The sequence below is a fragment of the Scardinius erythrophthalmus genome (assembly GCF_964197995.2).
Source record: "Scardinius erythrophthalmus genome assembly, chromosome: 9".
Classification (NCBI taxonomy): Eukaryota; Metazoa; Chordata; class Actinopteri; order Cypriniformes; family Leuciscidae; genus Scardinius; species Scardinius erythrophthalmus.
This window is the reverse complement of record NC_138229.1, coordinates 24,784,668-24,799,246: the sequence shown is the minus strand read 5'-3', so window position 1 is coordinate 24,799,246 and position 14,579 is coordinate 24,784,668. Positions and strand designations below refer to the sequence as shown.

Genomic DNA, 14,579 nt, shown 5'->3' with positions numbered 1-14,579 from the left:
TATATATATATATATATATATATATATAAATATATATAAATAAAATAACATCCAAAAATGGATATTAAAATTATACAGAAAATTGAAACACAAGAACTGTAGCTATACATTACGCAGTCTGTTGACTGTTATCACTGATGGTAATGGTTGCTAAAGCATAATGCAGAAACAAATGTTGTCCAACCTCTTCTAGTGATGTGTCAGATATGCCAAAGCTACTGAGGCCCATGTCAGCCAAAGTTTCCTCCAGTTCTCGGAAAAGGCTGGCGTACGCACGATATTTAAAACCCTTATTAGGGAGCAGATAGGTCATCTCTTGACCGACCATTTCAATCAGCTTTGCCTCAGGTACATGGTGATGAATCAGAGTAGTTATGCTCTCGACATTCCCTGTGTAGAGAGATGAAAAAATGATTCCTTTTTGAAGAAATGAGGCTGTTATATCAATGAATATTTTGATCTGTTAGCCCACTGACCATCCAGTATTCTCTCGGGCTGTAGTGCCTGACTCTCCTCTTTATATCTAGTGCAGGAGGAGCAGGAGCAGGAACACTCAGACGCACAGTCACACTCATTCTGAAGAGCACAGACAAAAAACACTTACTGGACACAGTCAAAATACCGATTTTGGGGTATTTTGCTACCATATTGTGCCTTTTTTTTTTCAGACTAATGAAAAAAAAAATATCCAAAATACGTAATAAAGTGTCTATTGTATTACACTTTATCTATTTGAGTCAGTAGATTTCTATTACAATACACATCTTTAAAGGCTGTTTTCTCAAAATGAGATCTCCACTTCAGTAGCACTTCTAGTCTCATTCTCTGAAGGTTTTTTACAGAGGGGATTTGATTTATATAACATTTTATTACTAAAATAGTACTTTCTGATTATGGAGTGATAAAAAGAGATATCCAAAATAAAAATAAATGAAACAAGAATTTAATCAACAACATGGTGAACTGTCACAGAAGTCTCACCTCTTTCTTGCGCTGGTCTTTCATGCGACGCACTAGCGTGAGGTAGAAACCCACTCCAAAGCAGTTCTTCAGAAAGAGAGGAGAGCCACTGCAGTGCAATTTCCCTTTAGAGATAATGGCCACTCTGTCACTTAACAGGTCTGCCTCGTCCATGTGATGAGTGGACAGTATTACTGTGCGGCCTGGATGAAGTGAACGTGTATGAGAGAGAGAAAGAGATGATACAGATATTTAACAACAGGAGGATAAGATTTGTATCTTATTGCATGAGCAGCTCTACAAATGAAAGTCTCTTGCAGTGATTGTCTTCTTAATCCTGCATTATTATCTTTGGCCAGAAGGTGGCAGTACCTGTGTGGTACTTGAGTAGCAGGTCCCAAATGGAGCGCCTGGCGTATGGATCCACTCCTGACGTTGGCTCATCCAATATCACCACTCTAGAACCGCCTACGAAAGCCATCGCCACCGACAGCTTCCTCTGCATACCCCCTGTAGACAGAGTCGAAACACAAATTGTTTAAAAGACTGACTTTATAGATATTGGTGCTTGATGTTTAAGCAAAAATGCATTTAAAATTGCATATACTGTGGATACTGTCAGAGATATTAAGGCCAGATGACACCCAGGAATTGTCTCAGGAATTAACATTGGCATTTGAAACACTGGCAGAGTCATTATGCAAAGCAAGCCATGTTTTTCACCTCAGAGTAAAAAATAAAACATGCAAATGACAGATAAAGTTAAAAATAAGAAATAATGTTATATTGTTATATAATAATGTGACTTATAAAGTCACATTGGGAGATGTACTGTATCAGTTCTGAGATATAAAGAGAAATCACGTGAGGAGAACAATAGAAGCAATTAAACCAACAAAAAGGCAACAATATATAAGTGCTGTGACAAGCACCAGTTAGTCTAGTCTAGTGCATGTAAATGATTAAAGAGTGATCTATTATAAGAGAAAGATGATGAAAGATTTAAGCAAAACTCAGTTTGTTATAAACTCCTTGTTCAACAAAAGAACAGCATTTATTAAAAATATAAATCTTTTGTGACATTAGAAATGTCTCTACTGACACTTTTTTTGCATCGTTAATTCATCTATGCTGAATAAAAGTATTAATTTCTTAAAAAAAAATTAAAAAAAAGACCCCAAACTTTTGAACAGTATAGTGTACAAACACACTTGCCACCAAGGCAACATTATTTCCATGTTTACCCTATAGGAGAAGCTTAATTTTATCCCTAACCCAGATTAGCTCCAAATAAGAAGCTTTTCTCCAGTACCCCCCGTCTCCCCTAGTTTTTAAGCATCTGTCTAAAACACAGATCCTGAGTGGACAAACTCAAAACCCCCTTAATAACAGATTACCAGATTATTGTCTCAGGTTTGCATCAAGACCCACCAGAGAGGTTCTGTGCTTCCTCATCTCGTTTATGAGGTAATCCCAGGTCCTCCAGCATGTCCTCGACCTCCTGCTCGGCCTCCTTGCGCTCACGTCCCTTCATCAGAGAGTAGAAGAGAATATGCTCCTCTACTGTCAGACTGAGTGAAATAAAACGAAACATACCTATCAGACTGCAGTATTTATAATATTATGTCCACTTGCAAAGAACAGGTGCTCACTGGTTGAAGAGGATGTTGTATTGTGGACACATGCCCAACGATTGTCGTATGGTGTCCATTTCTGTACGAATGTCCCTCCCATATATGTAAGCCGTTCCAGAGGTGGGCGGAAACAACCCGGTCAATATGGACCTGCAACAGTACAAGATGTATGAGAAATGAGTCCAAGATGACACAAACTAGATCAAAGGATATCAAAGGATAAAGAGAATGTAAGGACGCACAAAGTGGTGGTCTTTCCTGCCCCATTGTGACCCAGGAAAGAAGTGATCTGGCCCTCATAGAAGTTCATGTTAAGACAGTCCACTGCAGGTCTTGAGTTTCTAGAATACACCTTCACCAAGTCCTGCACTGACACTCCTATTAACAGACCCTCCGGCTCTGGCTCAAAGAATGGATTTCCTGCGGGAAAATACCCATACGGACACTAAACCAAACAGATAACTGACAATATAACAGGTCTGGGTTCATATACAGGTACTACAGAAACAGACCAAGTTTAGACAGAAACACTTTCTAAAGATCAAAGCATTCATTGAGATTTGAATTGGAACGACAGTTAAAGGAAATTACTGAAACACAAATCAAAGAAATTCAACATAATTACATATAAATAATAAATGATTAGTACAAGTTCTGCAAAATATATATAGTGTACAATACATATACATATACACATACATATGAAACTCCATGTGACTCAATATGACCAGCTGATTGGTTCACTCAAAGTGGACCGCTTTGGCCAATCGATCGTTTGCTCTATCTACATAACCTATTTATTTCCATACCGAACTCAGTACAGCGCATCATTTCCTAGCCCTCCACCTTTCCCAGCACCATGCACCTGCCTAGATCTGCAAGGCGGTTCTCCCTAATTTCCCTGCAGCAGCTTGCATTCTATTCACCGTATTTATGTGTATGTTTCGGCAGTAGCTTTCCGTCATGCAGCATGACATAGCAGATCTAGTCCGCCAATTCTAAGCCTATGTTCATTCCATTCTAATTAATAAGTGCTGTTCAAACTGAGAGTTGTCATCAAATATGTATATGACATTTAATTCCATTAATTCTGTACTGTATTTTTAAGTGAAATTGCAATTCTATATACACTATACCGTTCAAAATGTTGGGGACATTTTTCACTGTTTTCAAAACTCTCTTAAGCTCAGCAAAGCTGAATTTAATTAAAAATACAGTAAAAAACAGCAATATTGTGAAATATTATTCAAATTTAAAATAACTGTTTTCTATATTAATATATTTTAAAATGTAAATTTGTAACCCTTGACTGTTAAAACTTCACTTATGGTACAGTTATATAAATTCCTTTGAATTTATAATTAAGTTTCTTTGAGACTTCAATTTTGCAGTCTTTTTGAAATATCTATCCTGGAAAGTTTTTTTCAATTCAAATTTGTAAATGACGCACAAACCAACTGGCATCCTTACCATCGTGCACAGGCTGGATCTCCTCTTGTTGAATCTCTTCGTGTATTTTTAGATGCTCCTCCCGCTCTCTCTCTTTCTCCATCCTCTCTCGTTTCTCCTTGTGCTTGCAGTTCTTGCTGCTGCGGGAACCATTGCATTCCCTGTGCTCCGGCGAAAGGCCACCATACTCAACATCCTCCTGTTTCTCCAAGTTATTTACCAGAGGCATCTCAGGGCCTACAGAGAAACAGAGGTGTGTTCACAAAATAAATCTAATGTAGGCCCTGTGTACACATGTATTTAATGCTGCCAACTTGTGATTGAATCATCCTAGATGGATATTTATATCAGGTGTAAACAAATTAACCATACCTGGATCTGGATTCTGTGAGGGTAAAGGTGTCGGCTTCAGCCAGTACGAGGGCTGCAGAGGGAAATAAAATGGCTGACCGATGCCATACTGGCCTGAAAAGCCAATGGAAAAAAATAAGCTTTCTTTTATAGTAGTTTAGCATATTCAGTGCAGTGCTTTGTAAGAAACGAACCAGGAAATACGTTGTCGAGATACCAAGCCAAAACAGCATAAAGAACTGCATCCAATAGCATCATCCGAATAGAAGTGAAGAAGGAGTACTCATCACCCTCTAGAGGACTGGTACCAATATTGTCCCACTGCAGACCCAGGCCTTGCTCCTCATAGCGGGATAGATACTCTGTCCCAAAACCAAAGGCCACTGGAGACAGCAAGCTCTGGAAAAGCAGGAGCATTTTACAAAACAAACTACATGCAAGAGTCATTTTGACCAATCAGATGTAAAGTCCAAATATAAATGAATGACTTTCTATATTTAAATAGTTTCTAAATTAAATAAGACATTTATAGCAGTGGGTCTCAACCTATTTTACTTGAAGGCCTCCCTTTGTCCAATACAACATTCCAAAGCTCCCTGATACGGACTATTTCTGCAGTAATTTTGACAAAGCTGCTTGTTTTCATTTTTTAGCGCAATTTTCCACCGGACAAAATTACGATTGTTAACTCATGATTTCTGTTCTGTCTGTGCGCACCAATCTTGCACTTCTATCTACTCCTCAACCAGACCACCTAGAGACTTCGGGTTTTCGGCATTATGTTAAGGAAGGTCTAATCTCGGGAACGCACAAAAAAAAATCCAGGAAAAGATTTACTATCTCTTAGTGTTGTGATCCCATGACGTGAGAAAATTGCGCTAAAACACTCACTGAGTTTTTATTACTTGTTTTAAACTGGGAGTGTTGATATAAGAAATTAATTAACCACAAATAATGTGGTAACTTTAAAAGTTTATGTTCTTCAATTAAAAACAACAGATACTAAAGGAAGAACGTCTCGGTTACGGATGTAACCCTCGTTCCCTGAGTAGGGAATGGAGACGTTACGTCGGATGACGACGAATGGGGTTTCGCTTAGAAATCCTATCATCTTCGAGTATATAAAACGAGCCAATGGCAATGAAATGCCATGGGTCTGCGGAATTTGCATAGCGTAACTCCGCCCCACCCTGGGGGTATATAAGGAAGTGCGCTGGCAACATGCAGATATGTCTTCGCTGAGGAGCTGAGACTGAACTCAGGCGTTCCAGCGGTACAGTGGAAGTGGCAGGGAGACGTAACGTCTCCGTTCCCTACTCAGGGAACGAGGGTTACATCCGTAACCGAGACGTTCCCTTTCGTTGTCACTCCGAGTTACGTCGGATGACGACGAATGGGGTTCCCAGTGTAATCACACCACCTCTCGACTGTCTGAGCTCCCTGTCGTGAGACTAGCACGGACGAAGGAGTCCTACTTAACACAGGAATACCAAGGTACACTGGAAAGCATATCCAGTGGAAATATGCAATCATGCCCAACCCGAAGGGGGGGACTTGGAATACACATATGACCCCGAAGGGCTGCATACGGAATAACACTGGGGTGTCCAGCCGCAGGTGGAATATTTCAACCCCAGGGGTGGCAAGGTGGCTTGCCAAGGGAAAGACACATGCTCAAAGAGGCTTACAGTGGAATACACATGTGGGGGTCACCCAGAGGGGGAACCATCCACATGGAGGCACCTAGCCAAGCGCGAAAGCTGCCGGTGGCATAACTCTGGCGTTGACGTCATCAGTGCTGGAGGAGACTCAGGGCTTATCAGGCTCACCTGAGGAAATATATCGCACGTATCCCGTCCGTGGAGAGGAATGGCGAACAAGCGAAGACACCTGAGCAGAATCTCTTACCGGCTAGTTGAAGCGAGTACATGAGAAGAAACTGGCTCCACTCTGAGATTATAGAATCTCGCGAATGTGTTAGGTGTCGCCCAGCCTGCAGCTCTGCAGATGTCTGTTAGCGAGGCGCCATGCCCTAGAGCCCAAGAGGATGCCACACTCCGGGTGGAGTGGGCCGTCACACCAAGGGGGCATGGTCGACCTTGCTGCTGGTATGCCAAAGCAATGGCGTCCACTATCCAGTGAGACAACCTTTGCTTGGAGAGAGCCTTTCCCTTCAGCTTCCCACCATGACAGACAAAGAGCTGGTCTGAGGTCCTGAAACACTGTCTTCTGTCTACGTAAGCACGGAGTGCGCGTACTGGACAGAGCAGTGCCAAGGCTGGGTCTGCCTCCTCCAAAGGCAGCGCTTGCAGGTTCACGAAAGGGTGTGGTGGGAACCTTGGGCACATATCCAGGCCGGGGTCTCAGGATCACGTGAGAGTTAGCCGGTCCGAATTCCAGGCACGCTTCGTCAACCGAAAATGCCTGCAGGTCCCCTACCCTCTTGATGGAGGCCAATGCAACCAGGAGCGCTGTCTTCATAGACAGGAACTTAAGCTCCACTGATTGCAGAGGCTCAAAGGGAGCACTCTGCAGGGCAGTTAAAACCACTGAGAGGTCCCAAGAGGGTACGAGGGGAGGACGAGGAGGATTTAGTCTCCTGGCTCCCCTCAGGAACCTGACGATCAGGTCGTGCTTCCCTAAGGATTTACCATCAACTGCATCGTGATGTGCGGCAATTGCGGCAACATACACTTTCAGGGTGGAGGGAGACAGCCTACGCTCCAACCCTTCTTGCAGGAAGGAAAGCACGACACTGATGGGGCATTTCGTGGGTTCTAGATTTTTAGAAGAACACCAGTTGACGAAGAGGTTCCACTTCAACGCATAGGCATGTCTCGTGGACAATGCTCTAGCGGAAGTGATGGTAGCCACCACCGCTGGTGGTAGGGTACTCAAACCTGCCTCATCCCGTCCAGGAGCCACACGTGGAGGTACCACAGATCGGGACGAGGGTGCCCCGTCCCTGAGAAAGCAGGTCCTTCCTCAGGAGAATAGGCCAGGGAGGTGCTGTCGCGAGGAGTACTAGTTCTGAGAACCAGGTGCGGTTGGGCCAATACGGGGCAACCAAAATTACCTGCTCCTCGTCCTCCCTGATCTTGCGCAAGGTCTGCGCAAGAAGGCTCACTGGGGGAAACGCATACTTGCGGAGGCCCCGCGGCCAGCTGTGCGCCAGTGCATCCGTGCCGAGCGTGCCCTCGGTCAGGGAATAATACAGGTCGCAGTGGGACGAGTCGTGGGAGGCAAACAGGTCTACCTGTGCGTCCCCGAACTGATCCCAAATCAGCTGAACCGTCTGGGGATGGAGTCGCCAATCTCCAGCGAGAGGCCGAAGCCGAGACAGCTCGTCGGCCGCCTGGTTCAGGTCTCCCGGGATATAAATGGCACGAAGCGACCTCAGATGCTTCTGACTCCATATGAGGAGGTGGCGGGCGAGTTGTGACATACGGCGGGAGCGCAGACCACCCTGACGGTTGATGTACGCTACAGTCGCGGTATTGTCCGATCGGACCAGTACGTGTTGACCCCTGAGCAACGCATGGAAGCGGTGCAGGGCAAGACGTACAGCCAACAATTCGAGGCAATTGACATGCCAAAGGCGCTGGGGTCCTGTCCAGGAGCCCGCGGCCGCATGTCCATTGCACATGGCGCCCCAGCCCGTGGTGGAGGCATCTGTTGTCACAACAACATGCCTGGACACTCGTTCCAAGGGCACTCCGGCCCGAAGAAAACTGAGGTTCGACCACGGGGTGAAGGTCTGACGGCAGGTCGGAGTCACTGGAACTCGGAGCGTGCCGTGGTGCCATGCCCACCTCGGGACTCGATCGCGAAGCCAAAGCTGAAGTGGTCTCATATGAAGCAACCCGAGCGGCGTGACAGCCGCTGCGGATGCCATATGCCCCAGGAGCCTCTGAAATAGTTTCAGTGGGACCACACTCTTGCCCTCGAACTGACGAAGGCAAGTCAGCAGTGATTGCGCGCGCTCGCTCGTAAGCTGCGCGCACATGGCGACCGAGTCGATCTCCATACCGAGAAAAGAGATCCTCTGCACGGGGCAGAGTTTGCTCTTCTCCCAGTTGACCCGAAGGCCCAGACGAGCTAGGTGCCGGAGCACAAGGTCCCTGTGTTCGCAAACCTGGTCTCGAGAGTGAGCTAGAATTAGCCAGTCGTCGAGATAGTTCAGGATGCGAACCCCGTGTTCCCGAAGGGGAACAAGGGCTGCCTCGACGACCTTCGTAAAGACGCGAGGAGACAGGGCTAGCCCGAAAGGGAGAACCGCGTACTGGTATGCCTGCCCCTCGAAAGCAAACCGTAGAAACGGTCTGTGTCGAGGAAGAATGGAGACATGAAAGTAGGCGTCCTTCAGGTCGATCGCTGCAAACCAATCCTGCGGCCGTATGCACTCGAAAATGCGCTTGGCCGTGAGCATCTTGAACGGCATCCTGTGAAGGGAGCGGTTCAAGACGCGCAAGTCGAGGATTGGCCGTAACCCACCGGATTTCTTCGGTACAATGAAGTAAGGGCTGTAAAAGCCGGACCTCATTTCGGCTGGAGGGACAGTCTCGATCGCACCCTTCGCCAGTAAGGTAGCGACCTCCGCTCTCATAACCGGGGCATTGCCACCGACCATAGTGAAGCGGACTCCCCTGAAGCGGGGAGGAGACCGCGCGAACTGAATCGCGTAGCCAAGCCTGATGGTCCTCGCGACCCAGCGGGACAGCCTGGGAAGCTCTAACCAGGCTTCCAGGAACTGTACCAGCGGGGTCATACGGACCACAGACGTACCCTCGGTGGTGCAGCGAGGCGGAATGACCGGCCCAGGCGTGGGTGGCATAGCGGCCCGGTGCGGGGGCACGGTCATTAGCCGCGTCCTGCCAGAGGAGGCCAGGGGAGGACGAGCGTCCCACTGGGGCGTGCTCTGGCAGGGAGCTGGCGACAGAGGGGGACGAGAGTGGCGAGGCTCGTGAGCGGCGCGCACTGTCATCCGGACACTCTGTGTGCTCAGAGATGGGGAAGTGAGTTCTTTCTTTGACCACAAAAGGGTGCTGCCCGTCGTGGGACGAGCAGCGGGGTGGGAAAAACCAAGGATTCTCCCCCGGCCCTCCACCGGGGGAAGGAGCGGCCCTGCTACCGGCTCCTGGGAAGAACTCATCGCTATCTCTGAGCAGCCCGTCTCAGGAGCGCCGCTTGGCCTGGCGTTTAGCGGGGCACGGGGCAGGAGAGGGCTGTGGCGCCTTCCTACGGCGTCCTCCACGACGCGACCCGGATGGAGGCTGCTGCTGGGGCCGTGCGGGAGGGGCGGGAGCCGTAGAAGGGCGCCCTCGGCGGCGAGCAGACTGAGGCACCTGTGCCGACGGCTGGATGGAGGCAGCAGCTGGCCGTCGGGGCAGGACATTTCTGAGAGCCTCAGTCTGCTTCTGGGCGGTCGAGAACTGCTGGGCAAAGTCCTCAGTCGCACCGCCGAAGAGGCCAGCCTGGGATATGGGAGTGTCGAGGAACCGGGTCCGCTCGGCCTCACGCATATCGGCCAGGTTGAGCCACAGATGTCTCTCCTGGACCACGCAAGTGGACATCACCTGACCCAGGGAGCGTGCGGTCACCTTCGTCGCTCGGAGAGCAAGGTCGGTGGCGGCACGCAGCTCATCGAAGAGCGCTGGGTCAGTCCTCCCCTCGTGCATGTCACGCAACATCTGGGCCTGGTAGACCTGGAGTGTCGCCATGGCATGCAGTGAGGAGGCCGCCAGCCCCGCAGCTCTATAGGCCTTCGCCACAAGCGTGGAAGAGAACCTACAGGCTTTGGAGGGGTGCTTTGGGTCCCCGCGGGAAGAAGCACTCTGAGGACACAGCTGCATCGCAACAGAGCGTTCAACCTGGGGAACCCCAGTGTACCCTTTGGCGGCCGCCTGATCGAGAGGAGGCAGGGCGGAGGAGGTCGCCGAGCGATCACGAGAAGACAATGGTGCCTTCCAGGACCTCGTGACCTCCTCATGCACGTCCGGGAAGAAAGGCATTGGGGACGCGCGCTGACGGGGATCAGCGGCGGCACCCAAAAACCAATCGTCCAGCCGCGAGCGCACCGGACCAGGTGGCGGGGACCACTCAAGCCCAATGGCCGCGGCTGCCCGGGAAAGCATGGGAGTCATCTCGGGATCAGACTCGGGCAATGCTGGCACACCCGAAGGTGGCAGCACAGCCGAATCCTCACTTCCCAAGGACTCTTGCCCACCCTGTGATGCAGCGATCGACATCGAATCTTCCTCTGGAGCGCCAAATGAGATCCGCGGCAAGTCAGAGGACTGTACTGCGGGCTCATTTGGACCACTCGCGGGTTGCACGGCACTAGAGGACGGTGTGGAGCGTGGAATAGTCGGCGCTTTGTCCCACACCGTAACCCTCAGGTCACCCTGGCCGCCAGCCGAAGTACTAGCTCTCGCGGAGCCCGTAGATCGGGGTGCGGATGAGGGGACTCTACCATGAAGGTCATTGAGTCTCGACCGTAACCGTGCGATGGGCATGTTCCCGCAATGGGAACATGACTCATCCACAAACGCTGCCTTAGCGTGCTCTAAGCCCAGACACACAAGACAGCGATTGTGCCCATCAGAGTCAGAAACAAATAGACCGCAACCAGAAGTGCACGGGCGAGGCATCTTTAAAAAGACGTGCCGCGTGCAAGCTCTTTTAGAAAGGAGATTTCTCCACAAATGTTGAAGCGACCAGGGAGATGAACACACAAACCCTGGCAAATCACTGCACAGATAAGCAGGGAATGTGCACTCGCTGGAACTCGCTGTCACACCAACACTTGGAGAGAGGCTCGTCTCGAAGAGAATGAAGAGATGAATCTCAGGATTGGCTGTGGAGTGAAGTACATCAACTTGGCTCCGAAGCGAAAACATATCTGCATGTTGCCAGCGCACTTCCTTATATACCCCCAGGGTGGGGCGGAGTTACGCTATGCAAATTCCGCAGACCCATGGCATTTCATTGCCATTGGCTCGTTTTATATACTGGAAGATGATAGGATTTCTAAGCGAAACCCCATTCGTCGTCATCCGACGTAACTCGGAGTGACAACGAAAGGGAACAATTTTTTCAATTTTTAATATATTTTTTAATTATATTGTTTTATTATACTACAGTATTATATAAGAATTACATTTCTGATTACATATTTATTTGATGTGTTTTTAGCTTTTTACTTTATGAATACAGTTCTGTCAAGACAACTCTCAGAGTGTTTGGCATTGTAGTGGATATGACAATGTTGATATGTTTGGTCTTGGCGGAATAGATCTGCTACGCTGCTGCTGCTTTTATTGCTGCTGTTGATTGTTGTTGCTGCTGCAGAGCAAGTACGGGACTTGCTACTGCCAACACAAACACAACATATTGTTGTGAGCAAGTAAGACAATGCTGCTGCAATACAAAATAGCATACAAGAAATACCTGTAGCAGATCTATACAGGTGGAGCTGGGGAAGGTGGAGGTTTTCTGAAAGCATGATGCAACTGCTACAACAAATGCTGACCAAGTATTTTAAGGTTGAGCAGTGAGCCCATTGGCTACTGATACAGCAGAAACCAATCAGCTGTGCCCTATAAAAAATACTTAAACATCTAAGTTGACTGCACTTAATAATTTTAAGTCATTTCAACTTAAATTACATTAAACTGACTTTAAAAAAATGAAATGAATCTTATATAACTTGTATAAAAAAAGTTGAAAATTGCATGAACTCATCAAAATATGTTGTCAACTTATTGATCATATAATTGAAAGTATAGAGAATGATGTGATTGCAGGCAGAGTGAGTTAAGGACCTATCAGCCTGCGCCATCTAGAGTTTCATGACAGAACTTTGTATTTTGATTATTTTCAATATAATCATTTTCATTTAACTGTAAAACTTTTTAGTCATCTTGAGGGCCCTTTCACAGTTTGTTAAGGCCCCCTACTGATCCCCAGAACCTTGGTTGAGAATCAGAGATTTTGTTTTTTTTTGGCAACTTTAAATGCTGCCGTTTTAGATTGGATCAAACTGAAGAGAAGTGGAAAACCATATTGGACTCACCACAGCTAATTTCATGTTCTTGGTAATGCGGTCCTGCCAGGCGAAACAGAAGATATGAGGGAGGTACAGGGTGAAGTAGATGATGCCGCTGCATGCTGCAGCCAGGTTGGCCTTATTGAAGAACACGCTCATCAGAAAGCACTGCATGATAGTGGCCACAGTGAACGTGAGGAGGAACAGGAACAGGATGATCGGATCGCTGTAATTGAGCACTTTTCCAGCCTGAGGACAAAGGCATTCAATAATTAAGATACTCTTCTAATTTAAAACAGTGCTGTGTAATAAAGAGAGAGTGAGAGAAAGACAGAGACCCTCCATGTACTAACAACATACATCCAGCAGAGGTCACAATGCAACAAGTCTGAGAAAGGCTCAGAGGGACAAAGTTCATCAGTCATCACATTTCTTCCTCACCATGATAATGGCAGTCAACAGAGCGGTGCTGGCGGACATCACGAGGAAACTGTCGATAAACCATGTGTACCAGATGACTCTATTAGTGACGCCCATGGCCTTCAGTGTCTCCTTCAGCCTCATCTCCTTCTCCAGCACGATGCTCTTCACCACCATAGACACTGAGTAGATCCAGGCCAGCACCATGAAGATGGGGAAACAGCGATTTAGGGTCAGCATGAACCTTGATATGGGACAAAACAAACAAGATCCATTGGATAATTGCAAGGTTTCATTGAGAACTATGATATGCCATGAAATAATGCAACTGGAGTCATTTTTGTACTTCATTGCAATGGACTTCAAGGGACAGACCACCCAACATGAAAATTCTGTGAACATTTACTCACCCATATGTCGTTCCTAACTTGACATTCCCATTGACTTCCATTGTATAGTCAAAAATATAATGGAAGTCAAAGGGAACCAAAACTTTTTGGTTGCCTACCTACTTCTTTTGTCTCTTGTCTTTTGTCTTCTGACATGAGGGTACTCACCCTGTATTTACATGGAGTTTGTTTGAAAATGACTTTTGTTATATCTGCCCCTGTATATTATCTTTTGGTCCTTTTGGTTGGAAGAAATACATCTTATCTGTTAACTACCTGTCCTGCCTGTTCTTGGCTATGATCACCACACACCCAAATGATGAGAGAATTTTCATTTTTGGGTAGAATATCCATTTAAGCATATGTGATGATATGGGAAAGGATTAGTTAGCCATCACTCACATGTCATCCACGTAGCAGGGGTAGGGCATCTGCTGCACGTAAACACCTAGAGGCCAGTCATGACCTGTGTGTAACTTGAGGATACCATGTTCAATCATGTCCTGCAGGTAGGCAAAACCTCCCCAAATGTAGCGATGGTCCTCCAGAGGGTCTGCCCTGGGACCAGGGTCCCAGTACCTAAGAGAAAAGGAGGGCATTTAGTAGTTTGGTGCTCATTTAAAAAGTTTTAAAAAAAACAAGAAATGTTTCTTGAGCAGAAAATCTGCATATTTTAATGATTTCTGAAGGATCATGTGACGTATGTAATGTAATGCATGACGTATGCATGTAATTATGCTGAAAATTCAGCTTTGCCATCACAGCAATAATTTACATATCAAAAGAAAACAGTTTTTTTAAATTGTTATAATATTTCACAATATTACTGTTTTACTGAATTTTATCAAATAAATGCACCCTTGCTGAACCTTCTTTAAAAACATCTTAAATATTAACGATCCCAAACTTTTGAACAGTTGTGCATATTTTGTTACAATTTTTCTAATGCAGTAAAAATGCATTAATCCTTAGTAGCCAACAGTTCTCACACAATAGAGCTCACTCAGTAAATCATAGGCTACAGTACTTCCAATTATTTTCGATGTCGCCTAATACAACTCTATAGACTGTCATTGGGCTACACTGAGAACACATTAAAAATGTAAAATTCTAAATAAAAATTCAGCCTTCAAGCACATCACATTTGCTGTGTAATCCAACATAAATGACTCAAAAATGTAAAATTCAACAGTCTTTAATCCAAGAAATCTAAATACTCAGGAGATACTTCAGGTAATGAAAATGAACATTAAACAATGACGACAACCGACAGGGGACAACAGAAACTCAGAGCTATATATACACAAGAGAAACTAATCTAGACACAGG

At 46.5% G+C, this 14,579-nt stretch overlaps 1 protein-coding gene across 1 annotated transcript in view; it reads right to left on the bottom strand.

The window, feature by feature from the left end:
- The window catches only part of abca4b (ATP-binding cassette, sub-family A (ABC1), member 4b), a 51,995-nt gene that overhangs the window by 12,608 nt on the left and 24,808 nt on the right, over nt 1–14,579 (bottom strand). Inside the window, exons 14-26 of the mRNA XM_081374350.1 lie at nt 13,653–13,829; nt 12,883–13,105; nt 12,469–12,690; nt 4,589–4,793; nt 4,416–4,508; nt 4,065–4,280; nt 2,837–3,014; nt 2,613–2,744; nt 2,392–2,531; nt 1,333–1,470; nt 982–1,163; nt 477–576; nt 185–390 (exon numbers count right to left, since the gene is read on the bottom strand). Of these exons, the coding sequence (XP_081230476.1) occupies nt 185–390; nt 477–576; nt 982–1,163; nt 1,333–1,470; nt 2,392–2,531; nt 2,613–2,744; nt 2,837–3,014; nt 4,065–4,280; nt 4,416–4,508; nt 4,589–4,793; nt 12,469–12,690; nt 12,883–13,105; nt 13,653–13,829 (2,212 nt within the window). The remainder of the gene's footprint in view (nt 1–184; nt 391–476; nt 577–981; nt 1,164–1,332; nt 1,471–2,391; nt 2,532–2,612; nt 2,745–2,836; nt 3,015–4,064; nt 4,281–4,415; nt 4,509–4,588; nt 4,794–12,468; nt 12,691–12,882; nt 13,106–13,652; nt 13,830–14,579) is intronic.